Here is a 15616-nt window from a genome sequence, read left to right on the forward strand (position 1 = left end):
ATGAGATATTGACATATGTAGTGTCAATATGATGAGGAATTTGAACATTTGAGAGAGTCAGCATTGTACTAGAAATACGATTCCACTGACTAGTCAAGTCTTCATCAAGCGGCTCATCCCAATCAAGGTTGGACAGCCAGAGTAATTTCAAAAAATATTTGAATGAGAATATTACACGAGACAATAGTCCAAGCGGGTCGAACAATTTAGCTGTATATGATAGTATGGATCGTTTTGTTGGCAGTTCAGCGAACGGTGTAACAGTGTAAGTGAAAGCATCTGATGCAGGATTCCAACGAAAACCAAGAACTTTTATTTTTTGAGTCGTATCAGAAAATGTGAGAGGGTTTTCCAACATCTCGTCGGGAAATTCTTCAGTTACTTCTTGCATATTAGATGACCATTTTCTCAATAGGAGTTCTCCTTTAGACATAAGTTCATTCAGCTGTGATATGAGTAATTTCGCTTCACATAGGCTAGAGGCGCCAGATACAATATCATCAACTTAAGTGTGTTGGCGAATCGCATTGACAGCTAATGGAAATTCATTTTCATAATCATGGGCTAATTGGAGAAGTGTTCTTTGAGCTAGAAAGCTGCTTGACGTCATTCCATACGTGACTGTGTTGAGTTCAAATTCTATCAGCTCTTCTTGGGGTGAACTACGATAGAATATGTGCTGAAATTTTCTATCTTCTTTTCTGATTGAAATTTGCCTGTACATCATTTTAATGTCGGATGTAATAGCTACTTTGTGAGTTCTAAAACTCATTAATATGTGAGTAAGATCATGCTGTAATTTAGGCCCAACATGAAGTGATTCGTTCAGAACAGTTCCATTATTACAAGGCGCTGATGCATTAAAGACTACTCTCAATTTTGTTGTTGAACTGTCTTCTTTCTGAACACAGTGATGCGGGATAACATAATTAGATGAGTGTGAAGCTTTGGACATGTGTTCTAATTCCACGTACTGTCTAATGAAATCATGATATTGTTTATGAACATTTTCATTTGATGCTAATCTTTTCTCTAGTGAGGTATATTTCTTCATTGAGGAGGTGCGGTTGTCACCCAATGACACATCTTTAGTTTTGAAAGGCAATGCGACTTCATAGCGACCAGACGGCCACCGAGTGGTGGTTTCTGTGTAGAGATTTTCGCAATATGCATGAGAAGGATTCTTTTCAACTTCTACTGAAACCTCTTCAGTCTCCCAAAATTTTTCAATCAACTGGTTGATTGGTTCAACATAGGTGAGCAAGCTTGTAGCCTTATTGACACTTGAGACAGGTTCATTAGAATCAACTTTGCCAATGATAATATACCCAAATACTGTGCTCAATGCTCCAGGCGAATTGGGATATAATTTAGTAATTCCATGAGATTGAGCAGATAACGTTTGGAGAAAAGAGTCAGCTCCTAATAACAAGTCAACTTTATTAGAGATGTGAAACTTATCATCAGCCAGTTTCAAGTTTGAAAAATGTTCAAATACTTCAGGGTTCAATGAGACCATGGGTGGTTACATGTGATGACTGATAAGACAGTGGCTTTAGTACTCAATCTAAATTCTGGTTTGAGCCTCGAGGATATAGTGAGATGAACTTCACCATGAGTTTTAGTAGTTTTAGAGCCAATACCGATGAGTTCTCGATCAGTGTAGCTAGTCTTCAAATTCAATTTATTCACTAACTCCTTAGTGACAGCTGTTATCTGTGAGCCTAAATCTATTATGGCTCGGGCAATGTGAGGCCGATTGAAATGATCAAATACTATGACATTAGCGGTACCCAACAGACAAGAGGATGTATCTGAGGTCGATAGGCTAGAAGTATTGCATACAGCACCAGATGTAGGAGCGCTATCCTTCTGAGAACGCACATTAGCAGGCTCAGATGAGCTAGAATACCTCTTTTCATTATGCAATAATGTATGATGCTTGGATGAGAAACAAGTTTTACATACACTTTACATATTTCTGAGAAATATCTATGATAACTTTCAATTCTTCTTACTGAAATTAGAGTCCTTTAAGCTTCTCATGATTCAATCTAAGATGTTTTCAATGTAAAGCAGACAGAGTAGGATTTTATCAAATTAGCTATATTAGAGATAATTTTCTAAATTTAGTGATTCTATTTTCGGTTTTCATGATACAACTTTATTTTGTTTAATTAACTGTTGAATTTAACTGTAAGAGGTGACAATATATTTGATATCTTCTCTCTATTTCGTTGGCTCTCTTGTCATTTCTGGATTCCCGTTCTCTAGCACTAGGTATGTTTATCAAGCATCCCTTTTATTGAGTTATATTGTGTGTGCTTCTAAATTCCAAATTAACTTTCTAAATTCATAGCACGGCACAAGTTCAGCTAAATAATTATAACCCTCACTCATTTTATTTACTTGGCTACTACGACTTTGCTTTACAGTGATCAACTCCAATTTTAACATAAAATTCTTCATTCTCCAAAACATCTATGTTTTTTGGGTTTCTTTCCCATCGGCCAAGAGACCCACATCAAGAGACAAGCATCCATCCTTCCCATTTTCACTCACTCCATCTCTATCCCTGATAGCACAAAACTAGTTTATAATATTTTGATTTGTATTATAACAATGAATTAACACAATAGGTTTGTACTGAAGAGAGGAAGATTCTCAATAAGAAATTATTTGATAAAATCATTTTTTAGTTATATACAACTATATTTTACATTAAATAGTTATTTGTATATCTAGAGTGAAAAGTACTGTTTTTCTCCCTGAGGGAAAAGTTTGAAGCCCGAGGCAAAGCCTCGGGCAACAATTTTCCTGAGGGAGAAAAAACATTTTTCACTTGTGATGTACACAACATTTTTCCTCCACCTACATTTCTATAAAAACTGCAAATAAAATAATTTTTAAAAACTTACGTGACCAGTAAAATGTGTTACAACATAACCTAAAAATTAAACACCTGGCTTGTATTCACACAGTTCACTGCCCATGGTCTATAAAATACAGGTCATGACACTATTGTTGTTTGGAGCAGCCATTATGTGGGGTCTTCATGGCGGTGCATTTGAAATATTCCAATCGGCTCATAACAAAATCATGCATTTTGCTTTTAAAAAACAATATTCAAGTTCAGATAATATGTAAATTCAGGTTTTAGATTTTTTAATATTAAGATTTAAATAATAAGTGGTTCAATAATGCATTTTCTTATTATTAAAAATTATTCTTATTCTTGCAACTTTTTATGATTCATAAGGCATTGGGACAAAAGGCTAACCTCAAAAAGAGTTTGAAGTTCTCAATCTAAAAATCAACAATTCAGTTCCTAGTTGGAATCTGAATATTATTATTCTGTGGGAAGAATTTATTTTACAATTCAAAGCCAAACAATATTCCTTGAACAATATAACAAAATAACACATCATGTTGTTCAATCTATAATGATAACAGCTGATAAATTTGAAAATTGGTGAACTAGAACCCCATAAAATGACGATTTTGCAATGCATCACGGGATTGTGTCATGACCTGCATTTATAGACCTTGTCACCGCCGACAGCGCTATGCGCTACCTGTCGGCAAAAGTTGGAACAACAATGGCCGACACGACTACAACACAACTATGATGAAGTTCCCGTTTCAAATTTGATTAGTTAATAGGGAATATTTGTTGGCTGGTATTATGAATAACATGGAATATCAAAAAAATATATTTTCCTCCACCTACTGTCTAAAGTACTTACTTTACTCCCTGGAACATAATACTATAGTGTCACTTTTTCGCTCTCGGTACTAAAAAACAGAAAAAATCCCTAGGGAGGAAAAGTAACTCCATTTAAATAACATGGGAAGCATCTCTATTTTAAAAACGTACATTTGAAATAGGTTAGAAGGTCTAAGCTCAGATGAGGAAGCATTATAGAGTAGTCATTAAACCAACTACATTCAATACCTCAACCAGACATTTGATCAATATATGAAATTTATGTTTGTATGCTAAAATTATTACAAACTTCACATCACTATACTAAAAAAATCTGGTCTGGTACACTCACACAACTTTCCTTGCTCATATTTGAAACTACGATCAGACTTGGTATATGTGTATATATAATTGTTTTCAAAGTACTTTTTCTTTGTGTGAATAATTGTGAGATTCGATGATTTTCTTAGTCGTCATTTTTTTAAAGTCGTCAAAACAGCTGTTCTACAGATGAAATATCTCGACTATGTGTTCTTTTTATGAACTGCGCTACCTACCTACCTACCTCATGCACGAGAAGGAGGTTACTAAGTCCATTTCCCAAGGATGGGGTGGACCCCCCATTGTTTTCCCAGAAAGGAGACTCATGCCAGTTGATAGAGCTGATAAATAACTATACAGGGTATGAAAAAAATCGGTCAAGTTATTTTCGAGAAAACCGTGAAAAACATGGTTTTTTAGTCATTATCCGCCATTTTTCTCGAGAATATTACGGAGCTCATGGAATTTTCCCAGAAATGAGACTCATGCCAGTTGATAGTGCTTATGAATATCTATCCATGGTATGAATTAGAAGAAAATCGTTGGAGCCGTTTTCGAGAAAACGGTGAAAGACATGGATTTTTAGTCATTATCCGCCATTTTTCTCAAGAATATTACGGAGCTCTTGAAATTTTCCCAGAAATGAGACTCATGCCAGTTGATAGGGCTTATAAATAGCTATCCATGGTATAAATTCAAAGAAAATCGTTAGAGCCGTTTTCGAGAAAACCGTGAAAAACATGGATTTTTAGTCATTATTCGCCATTTTTCTCAAGAATATTACGGAGCTCCTGAGATTTTCTCAGAAATGAGACTCATGTCAGTTGATAGGACTTATAAATAGCTATCCATGGTATAAATTTGAAGAAAATCGTTAGAGCCGTTTTCGAGAAAAACGTGAAAAACATGTTTTTTTTAGTAATTATCCGCCATTTTTTCCGCCATCTTGAATTGCATTTTATTGAATTTCTTATTGTCGGATCCTCATGGTATGAGGACCTTAAGTTTAAAATATCAAGTCAATCGGTTAATTAGGAATGGAGTTATCATGTTCACAGACATTCACACATACACACACACATACACACACACAGACCAACACCCAAAAATAATTTTTATGGACTCAGGGGACCTTGAAACGTATAGAAAACATGAAATTAGGGTAGCTTTATTTTTTTTTTGGAAAGCAATACTTTCCTTACCTATAGTAATAGGGCAAGGAAAGTAAAAATGTATAATTTTTTTTATTCCATGTTATTCAAAATACCAGCCAACGAATATTACTCATTAACTAATCAAATTTGAAACGGGAACTTCAACATAGCTGTAGTTATGGCGGCTATTGTTGTTACAACTTTTGCCGACAATAGTGCATAGCGCTGTCGGCGGAGAACTGTGATTACAAGCCAGCTGTATCTGTTTACTTTTTGGATTATGTTGTAACATATTGTTTGGTCAAGTACGATTTTAAAAATTATTTTATTTGCAGTTTTTATAAAAATGTAGGTGGAGGAAAAATTTTGTGTATATCACGAGTGAAATACACTTGGAAATACACTTAGAAATACACTTGTGGTCCACACACCTTAGAAGAACTGAAGGAGCGAATCAGAGAAGAGATCCAGGCCTTACCAATTGCAGTGTGCCAGAATGCGTTTTAAAACTTCAAAAATACGCTACATCAGTGTATTGCTGCTTTTGGCCGCCATTTAACTGATATAATTTTTTTCAAATTAACAATAAAAACTACATTTTAAACTGAGTTGAACCAATAAAATAATTTTTTCCAAGTTGAATGGTTCATTACCCTTCCAAATTCGTCAATCGGCTCTGCCCCACCCTGTACAACCTAAAATGTAGAAACTGCAATATATTCAAATATAAAAACAATGGTTCAATTGCCTTGTACACTTTGTGTACGGGAGACTTTATGGTTTACCTTGTAATATTCGTAACTTTTCTTCCTATGCTCAAGTTGCCGCTCTCTGTTGTAGATGACCAACTTGCTATGTAGATGGCCCAAATAGAAGTATGATAGAAGTGCTGGCCTCACCAGATCTGAGCCGAATTCAGCGGGAGGTTTCTTCGTTCTGTTGAGAACGGCAAACAAGGATTTACATTGAGATACAGGTTTTTTATTTCATAATTTTAAATATCTACTTATGACTGAGATCACCTAAGTGACCACATACTAGATTTTAGGATGAATTGCCACAATAATATTAGATATCAACTAAGATTAATACAAGAACCGTTGAGATGGAATAATCTAGTTTTTTTTAATGAAATTCCAAGACCAAGGATTCATGAGTCCTGAACAAGTTGAAGAGAATAATTAAATAATGCAAAGTAAAATTGGATGTTGATACGATTTTTCCTTTTTACCTTTTAAAATGTATCTTAAAAATTTCTGTCGCTCACTTTACAACAAAGATCTATTGAGATGATGAAAGAGTGAATTATTTTAATGGTTTCGGACAGTATCAACTTTTGTTCCTGCCTTCCGCTGTATATTTTTGTACTTATTGTCAAACTTGAATGAATTAATTGTATTTATTTGCGTATTTTTTGTTGTATATGAGAAATAAAAATGCATATTTTAGAATACCTATAAAAATCTATGGTAAGTTATGTATTTTGGCTTGTGTTAAGTATTTTTGTGATTTTTGCATAATGAAGTGAATAAATCTATATCATAAATCGAAGAGTTATATTCAATATCAAACAGCTCTTGCAGTTACACAAAATATCAGAGCTTAGAAATGCACCAAGTTGGTAGGAACAGAAGTTGGAAATAGTTGCTCAATTGTTGAACTTACTCAACTAGATTTAATGTTCAAGGCTAATGAATCTCTAGATTTCGCATTGTATGAATTGATCGATACTCACTTTAAATCATTCAGTACATCAAGGAATCCGTTGTAAGCCTCAATGGCTTTGCTTATCAGGTGATGAATCTTTTTTATTGCATGCGGCGTTTGATTTTCCGAATTTTCCTGTAAGATTTCTTGTTTCAGTTCGAACATTGTTACATATGTTGCAGCAAGTTCGTATCGCAGATTTCGACACGCGTTCAAGTAATACTTTGGATTCAGTTCTTTGATGACAGCCTCCAACATATCTATTCTCTTTTTATGTAACTTGCATTTCCTGAAAACAAAAATATCATGTGGAACTTGGGTATTGTAATGAAATTGATGTAAATATTGAACGACGATTTTAAATAGAAGCACACAGTTATTAATTTATTTATTCTTAATCAAAAACTAATCAATTTTTGTTGCTGGACACAATCAATCTTTTCTTAGCAGAGCCCTCATAGAAAACCATAGATTCTAGACCAACTACTTTAATAGATCAAGTAATAAGTGGTGGTCAATAACTTTTTAACGAATGACATTGTGCAGGTATAAAATCCATCATGAAAAAAATAAAGTATTTGGAAAAACCATCAACTATATAACGATGAAATTTCATCTCATATCAGAACAAATCCAAAATAAGAATAAAACAGTACTAAAGTACCACTAACCTTGCATTATCGTCATCAAAGAGTGCCAAATGTTTATACAATTCACTCATATCCTGAATGATGGAAACGTAATCGGATGCATGATTCTCCAAAGTATAGAATTCTTGTGCTTTATTCAGCCAGCTCAGTGAATTGTGAAAAACTTTCTTTGCATCATCAAATACAAGAACGTATTTAGCTGTTATTTGACTTTCATAGGTTGATAGTTCAAGCGTTGAAAACTGCAATTCCAAAAATTCTGGAAAAATATAGAAAAATGAATAATTATTATTGTTATGAAGTTGAAATCCTTAGCTCTTGAGTTGGAAAACGTTAAATGTTTATAAAAAATGTTCATTTTGAAAAGTGGGGGAGTCAAAAATACATCTTATGATGATAGCCATATATCATATTATAATGATAGTGCCTGAGTAGTGATGTTAGTGAAAGTATTGATCTTAAAAATAAGATATAATTCACTATAAAAGAAATTAGTCGAATCAACTAAGTTATTGGCCAAAATCAATTAAATATTGCAGTTTGAAAATATTATAGGTAGAAGAAAGTAAGATATATTTGATTGTTCATAAATACATCCTTATCTAATCCTATTTGATTTACAATGGTTTTATTGATATATTTTTCAAACAATGATAGTATAGTACTCTGATATCAATGAATATTACAATTTCATAAAATTAGTGAATGCATTACTAAGATCGGATTTTATTCCATCTAAGAATATTTCTTGAATAACTAGTACAATTTCAATTTATTGTTCGTGATTCAACATTGGAAAATAAATTTTATAATTCAATGAACTGTGGGGAATACATATTTTTGAATAATTTTCTCTTTAATCAATCTTTGTCAGTCTCAGTTTTTTAGTTAGTCTTAATCAATCTGTTTACATCCTCATCCTACCTAGTTCATCTGATTCATAATCAATGATATTCAAATTAAAAGTAATTTTAATAGTAGGAATTAGAACTGAGTTTTCAACTTAGTTGCAAGGAATAATGTATAAGAATAAGGAAAATTTACCAGGCTCAGTAACTGATGTGTCAACGTAATCATCTGAAGTTAAGCGATCGAAAGAAATGGACAGTAGTACAATGCCATACTTAGCCCAACATCTAGCAACATCAGCACTTCTATGATTGTATTGCTCTAGTCTGCAAAGACAAAATCATCAATTAATCAGGAGAGTAAATCAACTTTCAATGGTGAACGATAGTGGATGATAAGATAAAATGATGATGCTATGCGAGATTTAAGATGCTTCATACAGTATCAAGAATAGATTCAGTCAACAAGAGTGATGAGAAAATAATCATGTCGAGCATGCTGCTACAGAACAGATAAATGTTGAAATTATCGTTCAGCTATCTAATAAACAGATTAATGTCCGGTTTCACCAAGTTCGGTCAAGTCATTTAAACATGTTCAAATAGGGGACAGCTCACGAGTGCACTAACATAATTATGATTTCTATGGCAATAGCTACTGCTACTACCGATAACTCCAGTGCACTCCTGTAAAGCGTACCTAGTTTGTTCATATTGAAAAAATTTCTTATCCGAGCTTGGTAAAACCAGATATAAATCTATCCATATCTATAGATTGCTACTCGTAAATTTATAAAATTTATATTCCTAGTAATCTATTCATGTGAATTTAAAATGATCTTCTACTTATTAAAATTCAGATTGAATTGATCTTTTACGGATACTTTAATCTGTTTAGAATCTCAAAACATTGTCATGCTTCAACTTCCCATGAGATAGAATTTGACCCAATTTTTGTTTTAGGGTTGGAACAGACATACGGTTCTATTATCAGAGCTAGCTTTAAACATAATAAAATTTACAGCACAATATGCCAAAAAAACTCATTGACCGTCGTAAACAGGAGTGCCCCCCAAACCCTTGGACACACCCCATACATTTATTTACCAAGGATTATTTATTCATTATTAAATTTATTTATTATTTATTTAAAAAACAATAGCTTGTACCCTCCCCCAAATAATTTATAGGGAACCCAAAAAATGAAATTTCGTCAGTAGTAAGTTTAAACACTTTAATAATATTTTATGAGACCCCTCTCCTCAATAATTTTAAGAGCGCACTCTGTGGCCAACCTCCCCCCTTCCGCTGTGGGCATCCCTGGTCATAAATATATTGATAGGATGGATGAACTGTCTCGTAAAACTCAATGTTAATGGCTGGCCTTAGTGTTTATTAAACCATAATGACAAAAAAAAATTAATTTGAAGCTGGTACCATACTCACAAATATCCACGCTGCTCTTCATCAAGATCATTAGTGCCTAATGTGATTTCATATTGCTCCAAAACACAAGATGCGGCAGCCAGATGGTGTCTAGCAAGCTGGAAAGCGTTTTTCTCCATAATAAACTGAGCCAATGTGGCAGCATTCAACGCCCAATCAATCATATCAGGCTTTTCGCATTCCAACTGACGTCGTAGAGTGTTGTGACAATAGATTGCCGATTTTACAACGTTGCCCAGTGTGGCATGTATCTGAGCAAGGTAGTAGAGAGTGAGTGTGTGTAACTTCTCAAGAGGGGCATCGTACTTTGTTTGGGGTGGGGGTTTGTTCACTGTCGAGAACAAATCACCGACTTCTTTCGGGCGATCTTCGCAAGTGTTCTTGTAGTTTCTGTAGAGATCTTCAGCGCTTGACAGATAATTCTGAGACTTTTCGTAGTCTCCACGATTTGACCACAGTATGCCTAGCTGGTTAAAGGCGCTCAAAACAATTAGAATCTTGTTAGGCTCCATTGAGTTGTCTTCGAGTAGTTTCAAGCAGTTTGTGAGTTGCTCTTCACCATTTGACCATTCTTCAGTGTCAACTGAGATCGTTCCCAGGGAAACCCAAACACCTCCAAGCATAGCGGTCAGCTCATCATAAGACGAGTCAGACGATCTAAGGTCATCCAGTACATTGACCAATTTCGATTTCAATTCCATCAAGATTTCCAGGGCGGCATACTTCGACTTGAATGGTTCTGATTGCGGATCTTGATTTGCTTCTTTCAGTAACGTTTCAACCTTATCATACTTTTCCCTTAGGTCAATGAAGAAATCTTGGGATATAACCGTATTCCTGAAATCAAAAAATCAGATTTATACACTTGAGAGACCCTGAAAAGGAATATACTTCAAACAAGAGATCATGACATAAGCGACGAAATATTCCAAAATGATTTCCTGAAGCTTTGAAAAATATAGATACCGTTGAGAAAAATGTGGCAACAGTTTGAGGAGCCTGCCTCATGACCTGTGAAAATACTGGGCTTCGTCTTGGATTCGAAACACAGGTGGGCTAGCCCCATCCAGCAAGTGACTAATAGACTGTCCCGAATCATCTGGTTCCTTAAGTTGTTGCTCAAGCTGAGGAGACATGTGACGGAGGCATACCTGGTCATGGTGTATCGGTGTATCATACACTTTTCCACTGGCATATCACTTACGGTCTACTCATGTGGGGTCATTCAGCCAAGGTTGTGGACATACTGAAGCTGCAAAAACGGGCTGCAAGGATTATAACTGCAAGCGAACATCATGCACATTGCAAGCCCATTTTTGTTAGACTGGGTATCCTAACAGTTGTCAGCTACTGGCTAGTTGGCTAATTTGCCAGTAAGTCGAAGAGCAAGGCCCTAGATGTTAACTAAATGTGAGTTATCTTGATCACTGCCATCTTGATATATTGGTGTTTTTGGTCATTTACTTTTATTGTAACATGACGCCATCGATCCTACAAGTGTGGGTATTGGATGAAGAAGAAGGTATAAGGGAGGCGAGGTGTGATCTTCCCGCAAGGGACTCCCCACCAAACGAAAGCCATGCGAATTTACTTTCTACATTTACAATACAGTAATAAACTGAGTTGGAAGTACAAATGAATAATAATGGATATGACTCTGTGATAGTTTCAATACAAAGAATAACTTGTAAGAGAGTAGATTAGTAAGTTATCAACAAAATTATAAAAAAAAACATTATTGTCTGATCAATTGACAAACTAGTAAAAACACATATTAAATTTTATTAAATAGGTAGGCCTAGTTACTGGTAAAAAATATATGGGCCTAAATTAAATGTAAGGAGAAAGTGCACTACAAGGGCTCCAGTCAAACTATTGTAAAAATTAAACACTTTCAACATAAAATCATCTCAACATGGCAGAGTTCATATACTATGATTCGGCAATTCGGCTCATTTTTAAATTATCTAGAAGAATAACAATAAAAATAGCCTAACATATTTTCCCAGAAGCCCATATAGCCTACTGCATTCAATCACTCTGTTTCTCAGATTCCATTAGACAGACCCATTGCACACTAACAAGCCAAATAGATGCGCGGGATTTATTCCGACCGTCTTCAAAATGCATGGTCTCTATTCCGCTTGTATAGTGTTCTTGATTATAGGTTTTGTATTCTGAATAGGCGCTGAAAAAATCCTCGCTTATATATTATAATAGTTTTTGTTTATAGTAAGAATTTCGTTTTGGCTACACCAATATTCATACCTAACCTAATTAACAGATTTAAATTAACAATTTTAAAATAGTACATTATTATTTATTTTATTTATTATTTTACAAAGTCGACTTACTAGAAGTATTTTAAGCTCAGGTGATGATGATGGAATGAATGATAATACAATGAAGGCAGAGTTATGTATGAATAAAAATTATAGGTTATGCTATCTACTTGAATTGATTTGAGACCACTTTTCAGTCCAGAAATAAATAAACAAGAAATTTTGAATTTGATTTGATTAAAAACCGAATATAATAGAATGATTGCATTCAATAAACTCTCAAAACTTGAGAATATTGAGTTATTAAGAAAAATTTACATGTGCACTATAGCCAAATTGTCATATCTGATGTAACTTAAACAAACTTTAATTTATTGAAATTTACATTTAGTCAAGGCCTATAGGCTAGATTGTTTAAAAATAATTAATGTGATATTTTTCTACTTACTTATCCATGTTAGATTATTTCTGATTGTATTTCACTGACGAAGAAGAAACAAATAGGCTTTAATATGCATATTATAAAAGAGTTTATTGTACAAAAAAAAGCAGCAGAAACAATGTTTATCACCTTGCTTTTGAGATTTGAAAAAATTTTGTAAAAATAATTAATTCAGAGCACAATAAATAACAACCTGTATTTCTTTGTTGTCATGAATGATAGATTCCAAAATACAATTTCAAAATCTAGAATACAATAATTTCAAATTCTTTCTTTCCTAATTCATAGATTAATCAGCTTCATATAACATAACCTAAAAAAAAATTTATTTTGGTATTTGGTTCATTCCTTTCTGATCTCTCCTCTGCCATCTTCAGACTGATGTTTTGATCAAGCTGCTTTAGTAATGTAAAAATAATTTTATTATCAATTTATTGGAAGTATTGAGAAAATATAACTCATTCACGAAAGATAGAGAATGATAAAGCCTACTTTATAAAGTAGCTAAGTAGGTCTACTTTATAAGCTCTTCAAAGGTTGGTAACTGCAACTCATGCGGGAAAGTTTAAATTAACGTTTCCATAGTACAAGCATAGAGAAACAATAGCATAAATGAATATCCCATGGTATAGGGCGTTTATGTCGCAAGGTTCACTGTTATCCCAAGCCGATAGTTCACGTAGTTCTTTCCCGTGTATTTTTAGTATTTAGTATTTATTTAAATAGGTCCATAAAAGGGATCACTAAAGTGAAGCCCACTGGGACACGTCAAAAATGTAAAAGAAAAACAACTGCCCAGAGGCAGAAATCAAATAAGAAAATAGGCACTCACCACACTGCTCTCCAACATACAGAAATCACGGAGTGAGTACAGAGGGTGATCCGTCAGCAGGCTCCTCAGAGCCCCTCGAAACCGCACAGCAGGCAGATCCCTGGCCAACAGAGGCAGCCTATTATAGAAGCTGATTGACATATGAGCCAGACCAGTCCGAGTTCTGCTCAGCCTCTGGTAGGGTAAATCCAGCCTGAAGCTTTATGACGCTGGTAGTCTTTCATATTGTGCCGTTCATACACTACCCGGTCAAAACAGTAAATATCGACAATAATCGACAGTAATCGGCTTGAGATAACAGTAAAAGTTGCGACATAAACGCCCTATACCATGGGATATCTGCTTACGCTATTTTTTCTCTATGGTACAAGTTATAATAAGGTCCACTTCGATGGCTAAAGCTACGTTTACACTATGTAGCTGGAGAGCTATAAAATTTGAGCTACATATATAGCTCTGTCAGCTACATACAGTATTTATAGCTCTGCTAGATGTAGCTCTGCTATATGTAAATTTTTGTTTACAATTTTGTAGCTGTTCTGTCCTTGAAGGAAGGCTGCCGCAGCTGTTTGCAGCTGTTTAGTGCCCGCTGGCTTTACACCATATTATACTGTACTCATTATTTGTTGTCAGAGTGCTCTTCAAAGCACTACCCGTACTGCGCATTTCAAGGACCAGTGCTAGTCAGAGAAGAAAAAGAAGATATTGGATAATTTTGTCTCTATTCCAGTCAAATTCACTCTCCATCATTGCACAATAATATATACATAATAAATCAATGCGCAGTAGCATAGCCACCTCTAATACAAGGCCGCGGCCTACGATATTGCAACGTCGCAGCGCAGGACTAGAATCTAAAACATGATTGGTGAAAAAGATCAGCTGGTATTCTTTTAAATCTTAAACACCCTGTCCATATTTTGTTGAGATGAATTACCCCATACTAAAATAGCATACCTAATATGAGATAGTATAAGTCCATGGTAAGCAGTTAACAGTAGTTTTTTATCATTCAGCCTAGCAAGCTGCCGCAGGACAAATACCCCAGATGATATCTTATTACATATCCTCTCAATGTAAGGATGCCATGTTAATTTCCTGTCCAATAAAATTCCCAAGAATGCTACTTTCTCTTCTTGGTCTAATTCATTTTCCTCTACAAACACATTTATTTCTCTATCCTCTACTGAATTATATTTACTTTTGAATTGTAGGAATTGACATTTCTTACTATTTATTGTTAATTGCCTTTGCTTCAAGAATTGGACAATTGACTGTACTCCAGTAAAAGCATTTATTTCTAGACTATCTAATAAATAATTGTTAAAGATAAGCGATGTGTCATCAGCAAACAACAGAGCTCTGTGATCTTTTAACTCTTTTGGTAATTGGTTCACATACAACAGAAACAGTAAGGGACCCAGAATTGAGCCTTGAGGTACTCCAGCCTGGACCTCCAGTTTTTGAGATTTAATTTTTACTATTTCATTCCCATCCACCTTGGTAAGCTCAACACACTGGTTTCTACCTATGAGATATGATTCAAACCATTTTAGTTCTATACCATTCACACCTACAGTTTTTAGTATTTCCAATAATATTCTATGGTTCACACAATCAAAAGCTTTGGATAAATCAAGAAATATTGCGGCTGCCTTCTCACCTGAATCTATTATATCTATTAGTCTTTCAACAAGGGATACTATTGCAGTCTTAGTAGATTTCCCTTTCTGGAACCCATGCTGTTCATCACATATGAAATTAATTTCTTCCAGGTGCATCAATAGCCTATTTAAAACTACTCTTTCAAAAATTTTACTTATTACATTTAGAATACTAATGGGTCTATAATTTTCAACTCTTTCAGAATCACCGCTCTTGAAAATTGGCAAAATTTTTCCTTGTTTCAGATCATCAGGAAAATACCCTGCTCTAGTGAAGTATTAAGGAGATGCAATAAAGGGTCCAGTAATTCATTTTCACATTCTTTTAAAATTTTGCTTGAGACCCCATCCAATCCTACTGTTTTTTTGTTATTCAATTTTTTATTATTCTTGACAACTCATCTCTTGATAATGGATGAAATTTAAATACCTTTTCAATTGGCTCAGCATTTAATGTAGTTGTATTATAAGTATTAGTGTTCAGTGACTTTTGGAGATTATATGCAACCTGTTGATAATACTTATTGAAAAAGTTACAAATGTCTATACTATCATCCATATAAA

At 34.4% G+C, this 15616-nt stretch overlaps 1 protein-coding gene across 4 annotated transcripts in view; it reads right to left on the bottom strand.

Moving 5' to 3' along the window:
- LOC111055331 (KIF-binding protein) overlaps positions 1-15616 on the bottom strand; it is a 69667-nt gene that overhangs the window by 14122 nt on the left and 39929 nt on the right. Inside the window, exons 1-6 of one of the 4 annotated variants that reach the window (XM_039428350.1) lie at positions 13389-13407; positions 9833-10669; positions 8583-8713; positions 7560-7797; positions 6917-7177; positions 5967-6117 (exon numbers count right to left, since the gene is read on the bottom strand). In XM_039428350.1, coding sequence (XP_039284284.1) covers positions 5967-6117; positions 6917-7177; positions 7560-7797; positions 8583-8713; positions 9833-10533 — 1482 coding nt within the window. In that variant the 5' untranslated portion in view covers positions 10534-10669; positions 13389-13407. Of the gene's footprint in view, positions 1-5966; positions 6118-6916; positions 7178-7559; positions 7798-8582; positions 8714-9832; positions 10670-12562; positions 12932-13388; positions 13408-15616 lie in introns of those variants that run through there. The other 3 variants (XM_022342510.2, XM_022342509.2, XM_039428349.1) reach the window with 3 other exon arrangements.

This window comes from Nilaparvata lugens, chromosome 5, assembly GCF_014356525.2.
Source record: "Nilaparvata lugens isolate BPH chromosome 5, ASM1435652v1, whole genome shotgun sequence".
NCBI classification, from domain to species: domain Eukaryota; kingdom Metazoa; phylum Arthropoda; class Insecta; order Hemiptera; family Delphacidae; genus Nilaparvata; species Nilaparvata lugens.